Source organism: Eutrema salsugineum, unplaced genomic scaffold (genome assembly GCF_000478725.1).
Source record: "Eutrema salsugineum unplaced genomic scaffold, Eutsalg1_0 scaffold_22, whole genome shotgun sequence".
NCBI classification, from domain to species: Eukaryota; Viridiplantae; Streptophyta; class Magnoliopsida; order Brassicales; family Brassicaceae; genus Eutrema; species Eutrema salsugineum.
In genome coordinates, this window is record NW_006256812.1 from 1,331,029 (window position 1) to 1,342,873 (window position 11,845).

Below are 11,845 nucleotides of genomic sequence, written 5' to 3' on the forward strand. Positions count from 1 at the left end.
GGCTGTTATTTTATGTCAACTTAATTTTTTGTTTTTAATGACTTAGAAAGCGTGTTGTCAACTGTCAAGCACTTAAAAGGCGGTTTTACCACATGTGATATTCATCAATCATATTTAAAAGAATGCATTTTTTTCATAAAAGTGTATTGATTCTGGAAGAGGTTGATTAGACGGATTTCTGAAAAATGTTTGAATTTTTTAAACCGCTGTAGTACCAAATGTTTTTTTCAGTTGAAACTTAAATAGTGTCGATAGTGCACAGTCCAACTAATTTTATGTTTCCTTTCTAGTTTCTATCTACTTTATTTTTTATTTTAAAAAAGTAGACGTCTTCAGATTTTATTAATAGACTTTTTTAGGCTTTTTCTCACAGATTAAAAAAACACATTAAAATTTTGATTATAAATGCATCATTTTTGTGATTAATAATTTTATATATTTGGGCCAGGACCAGCCATCATATTGAATTAGCCAACAAGACTTAATTTAACACAAGGCCCATTACTGCTTTTATAGTTCATTATACAGATTATGAATTATATTCCTTTTGGCCCATTTTTTTGAGTGAAAAAAATAATTGGTGAAATAAAAAGTATATAAGGGGATGATAAAATAAAGATATTATCCAATGTCGACCCACACCGTCCCACAAAGTTGACATTTTTTGGAATATCGTTGTCTCATTTTTCACACAAAGTGAATATTGTTATCATTATTTTTAGTGTGCTCTGCTTTATCTTATCTATTTTGTATTTTTGTCGATCCAACTTTTTTTTGGGTCTGAAAGTTATATTGATTTCCTTGAATAGATTACATTATTAACTCATACGGCACTAGTATTAGCCCATAGAAGGAAAACAAATTCGAAAGGAAGAACAATTTACAAATGAAACTTATGAACGCAGGTAATAACAAAACAAAGTTGCAACGACCGCAAACTAACACACTTAAAAGTTAAAACCAATATTATCCTTTTAAAATTTTAAGAAAAAAGATCCTTGTTATTAGTTAATGAAGTTTTAAACGCTAAATAAGTTGGAAATCTGAGTCGAAGTACAATTCTCCAAGGCAAAAAAGACGTAAACGCTTGGGAATATCCCTTTTTTTTGTCGGATCCAACTTATCTCTTCTCGTATTTTTATTTTAGTAACAAAATTTTAAATGGATCGAAGATATTCATTTTCTTATTTAATTTTTGGTTCTAGATACTGATAGAGTGACATGTGCCTTTCTTTTTTCTTTTACTTTATACAAATTTTATATATATATTATTTCAATGTTCCATAAGTATTCGCTACCATGTCGTTACCACCAACTTGGACGGCCTCCTTTTTTATTCAACTCGTCAAGAAATAAGATCGAAAAACGATTTTCGTCAAAAAATAAAAAGAATCGAAAAACATATTTGTACTTTTAATATATATTTACTGTATATCTACGAATTCAAAGCTGTGGTACCAGTAAGCATAAAAATATTAAGCTAGAATATTCTTTCCCCAATTTCTCTTCTTATTAATTTATGTGTGTTTTTTGCACAAATCTTAGCCGTTTTCATTAGTTACTACTGCCTTACAATCTTTATTAGATTAGATAATATAAAACGCTCCGAACGAAATCGAACCGGCTGGTTTATGCTAAAATCCATTTAACCCAAACGACGGTACCGAATAGTACTATTTTTTTAGTGAGGCTTGCATATCAAATAAAAACCAACATATATTAAAGCTGAAAATTTCAGCCCAATGGTTAATGAAAAGGTAAGTAATGTTTTTATATAGAAAATTTTGGGATTCAATTTCCAGAAAGTATGATTTTTCAAAAATAATAGAAGTAAATTAATTTATTTTTTAAAAATAAGCATGATGTAAGTGGAACTGTTCATATATCTTATTCATTGTAGATTTTCATAGAACAAACAACTTCCGTTAATAAATTTTCTTATATTTGTTTTCATAATTTATAAGAATAATGATATAGATTGCCAAAAAAAATAGTTTATACGTGGACATGTCCTTAACCGGCTGCTTCTTGTTCATCTAATTGTCCCACACTTTGGATTTATGTCATCTCTATAAGAGTACTTAAAGTCTAAAACTCATATTTCTAAGTTTTAAATGATATAATATTACGTATATAGAAGCGACGTTTTGATTATAAAAATTCGAAATATACATCACCTTCACAATCCACATCTTCATCAAGTGACGACATTGATTCGGTTTCTTTATAACTAACAATACCTAAGCCGCTCCAATAATGATTAATTTTTTTTTTTTGTTTTGAAAACGAATAATTGCTACATGTATATGCAGTTTAACGAAACGAAAGCAGTCGACTGATCGGCATAATGCCAATAGCTTTTAAAATGTCATAATTAAAAAAAAATTTATCAGATATTCAAAAATAATAATTAGATTAATATGTGCAATAAGTTTCTTAGAAATTGTTTTATCCGTTTTAATAAAAATGTATTCCTTTTCTCAAAAAAAAAAAATGTATTCCGTTTTTCTTTGTATATATATTTTACACCTATATAAAGCCTATTTCGTTTTAGTATATAATCCAAATATAAAATTTTATTTTAACAAGATAACATATTTTACACTAATGACGAAACAGTTTTTCAATATTTATATCTCTAGCTAATAAATTGACATTTTGGATATATTTATATTTTATTTATATTCCTATTAAACAAGTTTACATTAAATTCTACAGGACATTAGTTGTAAAAAAAGATGATATATTATGTAATAGAAGGTGTATACGTTTTGGTCGAATCTATTTTAGATTTCTACTATTTTGCCCTTTAATATTTTTTTGGTGAAAGTCGAAACCATGAAAGATATATGGTATTTTTCTTTTATGATCAAACAAATTTGTTTATGATAGTTATAATTTAATGCCAATTTTCTTAGCTTAAAAATTCTTGAATGTATGAGAATGTAGGTCAATTCTAAATTTCATTTCTAAACTTTGATCACGCTTTTAATGTTTTTAATTGCTGTTACATTTTGCTTCAGGTTTTAGGTAAAACAGTAATATGTCCACTAATTTGACTAATTTACTCGGTTTAGTACTTGATTAAAGTTTAACCTTTTTTCTTGAGTCACCAATCCAATATTACTCGGTCGTCATTACTCATTAATGCTCAGACCTCAGTTGCTGACCACATTGGCACGCTTAAAACTATTTTTGAAACTAAAGTAAAATTAAGTATGGGGTGTGTATGAGCAATATATAGTAGTCAAAAATATTAATACTATCAGTTATACAAAGAGTTTTATATAAACAACTACTATATCTAAAAATATTCGTTCCGTTTCTTTTCGTTTTATGTTGAAATGTAACATCTAGGATCCGCAAAAATATAGATTATTTATGAGAAGTGGAATAATGAGGCAAACATTAAGTAAGAAAACATTGTTAATGTCTTCGTCGTGTCTGTATGTATTTATAGCTTTATAATTTCTGATTTAAGTTAAAGAAAAGTACTACGGGGAAAAAATAGACAAGAAATGTAAAGACCTAGAGAAAAAAACAGGATAATCTAGCTTTAATGGTTATTTTCATTCCACTTCTTTACATGAAATTTAGGCAAACAAATGTTTTAAAAATATTTTACAAATAAATATATTGTACATCTGTACTCAATGCCAATGGTAAAATAAAAAAATACTTGTATAGCTTATGAAACGAAGTATTATATTAAACAAGAATATATGTTGTCTTCTAAAGTTTCGCGCTTCACATTCTTTTATTATAATGTCTTATTGTATTTATTTATAATATAGGAAGTACTACTCGATAGAATTTCTCTTAAATATTACTATGAACTTTCGTTGATTTTTCATAATAATTGCAGATTATAAAGTTCTTAAAACACCCATTGGTTGATATCAGATTTTTAAAGCAAATGACAACCAACTAGGAAATTTTGAATTACCACCACTGCATTTATTATGAAAAATCGAATAAGAAGATATGAGCGTCTCATCTCCTTTTGATGGACTTTTTTTATTTATTATAGTATGTATTTTCTCTTTATAAACAAAGCTCCCTCATCTGATTGTTGTTATCTCCTCTCAAAAAAAAAAAAAAAAATGAGCAACATGACTGATTCTCTCGAACTCTCATCTCTTACACTTGAAGACCCATGGCCTGCTTTCTAGCCTAAATTTCCTCGAGATTTTTTTTTCTTAAAAAAACACAAGAAAGCTAGAATCTTTTTTCTTCTTTCTGAGTCTTTCTTCTTTTTTTTTCTTCATCTTATAAAACGTTTTCTAAAAATCATGGGTACTGGAGAAATATCTCTGAAAAACTTCCATTTACATCGCAAACAAACGGTCAAAATCAAAGATGTTCCAAAAGGATGTTTAGCGATCAAGGTTGGATCACAAGGAGAAGAGCAACAGAGATTTATAGTTCCTGTTTTGTACTTTAATCATCCATTGTTCATGCAGCTCTTGAAAGAAGCAGAAGATGAGTATGGATTCGATCAAAAGGGCACCATCACAATTCCTTGTCACGTGGCAGAGTTTCGTTACGTTCAAGCTTTGATTGATGGAGAGAGATCGGTTTATAATGGTAATAATAACCATCATCATAGACATAGCGGTCGTGACCAGTATCATCACCTTGTTGGATGTTTCAGAGCTTGATGATTGATGAGTGATGAAGATGAATAGATGGTGGTCAACAATTGTCTGTCTAAAATTTTTAATCTTTTCTTTTGGTTGATCTTGTGGAGTTGTGGAGCCAAAAATGGCCTAACCCAAGAATGAAGTGAATTTTCAGAATTTTTATCGGTTTTAGTTTATTTCTGTAATTTTCATGGTTTCAAGATAAAAGGAAGTTACGTTTCTGATTTTTTTTGGTTCTTTTAGTGGTTTAGCCATTTTTGAATGACTAAAAGATAATCACGACGACGATGATCACAAAGAAACGAAGAAGATGACACATTTTTTTCTTCTTTTTCGAAACTTGCATTTGTTATTTAGTTAAGAGACGTACACGATTGAAAGCAGTAGAAAACTTTATAGGAGATAAATATTTTAGCAAAAACAATATTCCAAAAATTCTGCAAAATAGTACTTTTCGTTGCCAAAATATAACAACCTTAGAAAAAATTAATTGAAAACAACTCAACTTTTTGGTTTATGAGTGTTCATAAATGATTCAGTACAATTTTTGGAAAAGTTTTCATATAGAGTTATAGACTAAATTTGTTGAATTCTGGATATAATTTGGTGATATTGGATAATCGAGCATATACAGTATATAGTATTTTGGAAAAAAACATTACTATTATCTGTCCATCAAATTTTATTTGAATATAGAAACAAAAGAAAAAAAGGAGTGATTCTCAAAATCTTTTTTCATTTAAAATATTTCCTTTTATCTTCCATTGTAACGGCTGGTCCTTTAAAGCATTCAATTTCATTTGACTTTAAATTTATTACTATTGTATTTTAATAATTAGAGAATTTACATACACTGATACACAGTCAAGTAAATAGCAATACATCTTCCATTGTTAGCAGGTGAGTAAATGCATCCTTGGGAGTCATTAACTATCATGCGTTAATTCCAAAGATCCTATTTTACCCATCACACACATAAAAAGGATATTAAACGACGAATTTTTTTTTTTAGTTATCATTATGATAATTATACTTTTCCCTTCAGTTTTTATCTTTAGGATTTTCATTTAGATTTATATTTTAATATGACTTGTATGTGTTGCAATAAGAAACGAATCATTGGTTTTACTCTCTTTTTTTTTTCAGAAATCTATGATGGTATTTTATAAACTTCACGGTTATAATTTCTTTTCTTTTGATTAATGAAACATAAAGTACTTGAAAAAACAGAAAATGCACTTAAAACATTTGATTACAATAACAGGGAATCTACAATTCCCTGTATTTCCGTAGACTAATGGGTACGAAGAAACCCACTCAGCTTACTTTCATAATTTGTAATAAATAGTCATGATTCGATTGTCGGCACCATTACAGAAAAGGAAAGGCTTAGCTTTTTTTGGGTTATCTTATCACTAATTGTTGTTTTCTAACTTTCATTTCAATTTTAATTTTGGTGATTTGGACAGCGTAACTTTCTTGTCCCTTAGCTACATAGCCCTCTAAACAAGATTACATTTTGTTTAGTACATCTGGTCTAAAAAATAAATAGTTTCTTGTGCATGAATCATGTATTAGACTATACAAAAGATTGCTGATAATGATTTAATGTAATAAAGATGATGAAGCGATTCGCTTTAAGAGAAATGCAAAAATAAAAAAGCAGATAACATATACATCTTTCAAATAAATCTTACTCGAAACCATAGTTTTCCGTCTTAAAATATATTGCAAAAAATGAGTGACATCCAATCTACCTTATGCACATTTTTTTTTCTCCTCTTCGTTTTAGTCTTTTCTGTACCTTCAAATTAAACTCTATGATATGATAAAGAAAAAAACCAAACGGACGAAAATACCCCTCACGCCTCTCAGAAGTCTGTTACTCTGTTCTGATGGAGAAAAAAAATATATAAAACAAAAAGGAAAAGAAAAACCTAAAAAAATTAAGGACGACTATCGAGGTCTTGCGTGAGCAGCACGAAGAGTAACACCATGCAAGAACTTTGTGAAACCTAAGAAACTCAGCTTCCCGTCACTGCTCCTTACCCACTCTCTCAAGTGTCCGTACGCAGACGCACCCACATTCAGTTCCTGTACAAATAACCGAAACCGGTTTGAAATTAGATCCCAAAAAAGGCCTGAAACCGGTTCGATGAATAGGATTCACATCATTTATTTACCCTTGCTAGTTCTTCGATTGTGATCACTCGGTTTCCCTCGGTTTCAAAATGCTGGAAACCGGCGGCTGCAATCCCATCCCAAGCTTCAACAGCTTCTAGTTGATGAATGCTAATTGCTGCTGCACAAAACTCTTCGAAATACATCTTTCTATACGCTAGAGATTCCATCTGTCAAAACAGATATTGATTGAAAACCCGAGCTCAGTTCCAGGTCTAAACGATTTAAACAAAAGGATTGATTTTCGGTTTATAATTGTCCTCACCGTGTGAAGAATTTCAGGAACCCTGGATTCTCTCATTGCGTCTGTTGCGTTTTGCATAACCGCCTGCAAGAATTGAGCTTACTTAGAGGTTCAAGAAAATCAAAGAAAACGAATGTGATTATGTCTTAAAACCAAAGGCCTTTCTTAAGGTTAGCTAACTTACCATCTTAAAGTTTTCGAGGGAGACGCTTCCATCTTTGTTTGGTCCCAAGAGCATGAACTGTGCTCTAAGATAGACTAGCTCGTTCTCAGTCAATGCTTTTGCTAAAGCCTGCATACATTTGTTCGAAAAAGAAACAAAAAAAAAAAACCCAACATTTCACTGCTTTAATCTTCCCAAGCAACTCTAAACCACTATTTTGCAAAGACGATCTTCTTGAGCTTTATGTATACTTTTGGGAATGTTTTTGTATAAAAAGTCAGGGGATACCTTCAAAGCAGCCCGTCTAAGAGGTGTTGCGTGCAAGTAGGATTTGACCAACTTATAGATCAGAATATCTAAAGGAATCGCTCGACTATCATCCCGTAGCCACGGATGAGCTGGCAATAAGAATTTAAACAGGATCATCAGTTCACAATAATAGAACTCCATGTTCAAGTTTATTGTAATCACAGGTGGAAAAAAAGAGAAAGAACTCACTCAAAGCTTGAACTGCAGACATTCGTTTCCTATAGTCTTTGTTGAGAAGTCTTTTCACAAACTCTTTACCTTCTGATGAAACAGAAGGCCAAGGTAAGTCATCGTAGTGCGGTTCAGTTCTTAGAACAGTGCGAAAGATTCCAGATTCTGTCCGTGCCCAGAACGGCCGGCTTCCACATAAGAGTATATATGTAATAACTCCAATACTCCATATATCAGCCTCAAGGCTATATGATCTGTGTAGAACTTCAGGCGCAACATAGTAGGCACTTCCAACAATATCATTCAGCCTTTCATCTGTAAGGAGAAGTTGAAACAAAAGTTCACTATTAGACTGCAACAAAAAAATTGTAGCTAATCAAGGAAAGCCCTTAAGTACGAAAAAATCTTACCGGGTCTGACAAAGTCCGAGAGACCAAAATCAATAAGCTTTAAATCTGAGTCTTCGCGGCTCGATGTAAATAGAAAATTCTGTTGAACAAGGTCATAGGAGATTTTTTAGTATTGATCTACTGGAGACAGATATAGAGAAAGTTTAAGAAGAGACAGACCTCTGGCTTTAAGTCCCGGTGCACAACTCCTTGGAGGTGACAAAAAGAAACAACATTTAGAATTTGTACGACAATAGCCTTTGCGTCATCCTCTGGGTATTTTCCACCCCTGAGACAAGAGAAATGCAATGTTTGAGCATATATGGATATGCATACATGCTGTAGAAAAAAAATAAAAAAATCCAAGAGCAATCAGATCACACACCTTGCTAAAATTCTGTCTAATAGTTCTCCACCATCACATAACCTGGCAAATATTATTTTAGGTACAGTAATTAGTTACAAGGTTCCTCTGGTTACAAAGATAAATGTATCAAGAAATGGAATAAAGAATTTTGTAGCAATGGTATAGGTGTGCTTTAACTGCTAACAATCCGAAACAAAAGAATATCTGATATGAAAGGGAAACAAGACATACTCCATGACTATGTATACGTTATTGGCGTCCTCGCATGCATCATAGTATCTGATTAGATGTTTGTGCCCAGATAATGATTTCAATAACTTCACCTCCCTGCGAACATCTTCAATTGCAATTGCTGTCGTCATCTGCCAAGCGAAAAGAAGATTAACTAGTCAGCAAATCACACGCTCGACTAACTTTTTCTTGTTTTATCGATGACAATGATAGCACCAGACTGTGACGACAAGCTTTCGTTACTAAGGTAAGCAAACAGGTGAAGAGACAAAATCATGAACATTCCAAAGTGAAACCCATACTTCAACATTATGTACTAATGCAGACAAAAGGATCTACCAATCTACGTTTGTCATCTTTTCTTGAAGATGGAACAGTCAACAAATATTACACTGAAGACCATAACATGCTTACAAATCGACAGCTAGGTAAATCAAATGTAACCTAAACGTGACGACGAGATTCACTACTACAATAAACAACGACATGAAGAATACAAAGCTCATGAAACATTAGAATATGAAACTACATTCTCTGATGGTGGCCATCCTGTCCTAATGCAGACAAATCAACAAAAGTTCAAACTATGGTCTACTCAACTCACTGCCAGACAAAAGATTTTCCTATCTAAAGAGACAACACTGTTCCTCTCAAAGAATTTGCAGGAAGAAAAAGACAATTCACTGTCCCACAGCCATTATCCAAACCCAAAGAATCTACTTTCACTACCACAATGTAAAGCATTACTCATTGCAGAATCCAGAAAAGAAAAAACCTCCACAGATTCTTCGCAGCGGTAAACAAACTCAAAAACTAGATAATGATCAAAGATGGAGGTTTAGACCTTAGCCTTGGAGATGATCTTGACAGCAATAGGATGATCCTTAATCTCTCCCTTCTTCCCACGCCCAGAACAAGTGTGACCGAAATGCCCTCGACCCACTTCTTTCCCCAATTCATACTTAGCCCCGAAATTCTTGCCATAGCCAAAGCTCTTATCAAGCGACTGCTCTGGCTCCGTTCCTCGCTCCTCCGGGATCGGGCCTTCCTTAGGCTTCACTCCAAGCCGTTTGATCAACGAAGCCTTGATGTGTTTCGCCGGAGACGGCGGAGGAAAAGGCCGCCGGAAGAATCTCCTCGGAGTCGAAGTCCTCGCCGGAGACGGAGAAACGCCGGAAGGCAAAGGACTGGCTGATCCGTGAGGGAAAGGACTAGGCCAAGGACTCGGATTCGAAGACCTAGATGGAGTGTTCTTAGCTCTTCCGTTTCCGTTACCAGGAGTGAGAGAAGGCTGAATCTGATTCCCGTCGCCGGAAACCACATAAGTAGTCGTATTAGCTTCGTCTCCGACATTAAGCTTACTCTGATTAACCTTCCCGTAACATTGCCCCATCGCTACTACTCCCACACGCAAATCCAAAAGGGGAGAGTCAAATTTGAGGCATCGGAGGGAGATGGAGCGAGAGTGAGCCGATACGGATCCGATCAAAAGGAGGAGAGAGAGAGAGAGAGAGAGATCTAATGTGGAGGAAAACGATAAACCAAAGGAATGAGAAAGAGGAAGAAGCAGAAGACAGAGACGACAAGACAGTGTTAAAAGAGACAAAAGAGAAACCAAAGTGACAGGCAGCAAAACGGAACGGACCTGGACGGGACGGTGGTGTTTTTCTTGTAATAGCCGTTGGATTAAAATCCGAGATGTTAAAATGGAAGGTGGAGATCTCGATGATTTTGTTTATTTAATCCTTAATGTGAACCATTTAACTCGTTCCAGCATTCAACAACTACCCTTCCGCTACTCCGGTATCTTTTTTTTTTGTTGTTGTTTATATATTTGATCAAGAAAAACTTTTTTTTTTTGTTTTGTTGTTGTGGATCGGTATATCAAGTGAGACGTTGGGAGATTGGGTATGGAGTTTGTAAATTTTAAGTATTTAGTTCCCTTACTATTTTGGAAGTAAAATTTTAGTTTATTTTCGATATTCGATTCAAATATGATTTTCGCGGGTAATTTGATCTATTTGATTTGAAAGTATAATGTATAAATTAGCACGTAATTTGAGTCTGTGTAATATAATCTCATACAATTATTCTTGATTTTTGGTAATATAAAACAAATAATTTGAGTCCGTGTGACATCAAAACAAATAATGAAAATATATAGTGGTAATTAATTGGTAAAGCGACGTCTATGGATTTGGGGATACTTAACACAAACATTACTATCTAGTAGGTGAGAAGCAGATTATTTTGAAATTATTTTTACAGATAAACCCCGAAAAAACAATTATACCTAAAAGTAAGATCAGTGAACGTTTAGAAAAAAACATTATTCGTGTGGTTGTATCAGCAGAGTTTGATAAAATATTATAGAATAATTAACATCGATACATGTCCATACCGCCGAACATAAGGATATAATTGTAAGAGATTAGATGTATGTTATATTTTTATGCATGTTAATTTGTAAAGGAAAAGTAAATGTAAATGGGGAATTGAGTCGACCTAAAAAGCAAGATTGGCTAGTCATAAGGTGCATGCTATTTAAATGGAGTATTAATTATTTTTGGAATGAGTTAAATACTAGTATTAAATATTGAACCGGTCGACTTGAAGTTAGTCCACCAACCTCGCTCTTCTTTAATTTAATTCACATATAATATACACAAAATAATTGTGATTTGAGTTCGTTTTCTATACAAAGTCAAGTCAAACGTCTAATACTGCTTTACTAGAGGTCGAGAAATATAAAGAACAGCGGGAAAAAAAGAAGTAGAAATCAGATATCATAGCCGCGTATGCTTTGGCCTTTGCGATTCTAAGACATATGATCCGCAGACTCTTCGTTTGGACTTATGCCCAGTGTCCAACATACATCGTTTAAGTTCAGTATATTAATATTTTCTTATCAACAGTTTAAAAATATTATAAACAACATGCATAAAATTTTATAATTTTCAGCTTACTATAAAAGTCACCGGGTATCATTATTTCAACTAAAAAATATAAGAGACCTAAAAATCACATAATCGACTAAAGATCAAACAAAACTATATAACTTACTTTAATTCCAAATTTAAAAAGCATACCTAGCGTACAAATTTCTTCTCATTAAAGATAGGGTAATTTACCATTTTTTGAGCTTTG

At 32.7% G+C, this 11,845-nt stretch overlaps 2 protein-coding genes across 2 annotated transcripts; one reads left to right on the top strand and one right to left on the bottom strand.

Annotated features, from left to right (window-relative positions):
- Positions 1-4,070: 4,070 nt before the first annotated feature.
- LOC18015763 (auxin-responsive protein SAUR32) lies at positions 4,071-4,870 on the top strand. The gene has a single exon (XM_006397797.2). The coding sequence runs from the start codon at positions 4,293-4,295 to the stop codon at positions 4,659-4,661; it is 369 nt and encodes a 122-aa protein (XP_006397860.1). The 5' UTR covers positions 4,071-4,292; the 3' UTR covers positions 4,662-4,870.
- Positions 4,871-6,410: 1,540 nt separating this feature from the next.
- LOC18015764 (CDPK-related kinase 3) lies at positions 6,411-10,309 on the bottom strand. Its single transcript, XM_006397798.2, has 11 exons — positions 9,543-10,309; positions 8,699-8,829; positions 8,486-8,527; positions 8,281-8,389; positions 8,122-8,200; positions 7,730-8,026; positions 7,520-7,629; positions 7,253-7,360; positions 7,090-7,152; positions 6,827-6,994; positions 6,411-6,737 (listed from the first exon to the last, which is right to left on the bottom strand). Exons 1-11 carry the CDS (start codon positions 10,089-10,091, stop codon positions 6,600-6,602), a joined length of 1,794 nt encoding a protein of 597 aa, XP_006397861.1. The 5' UTR covers positions 10,092-10,309; the 3' UTR covers positions 6,411-6,599.
- Between the last annotated feature and the right edge of the window lie 1,536 nt (positions 10,310-11,845).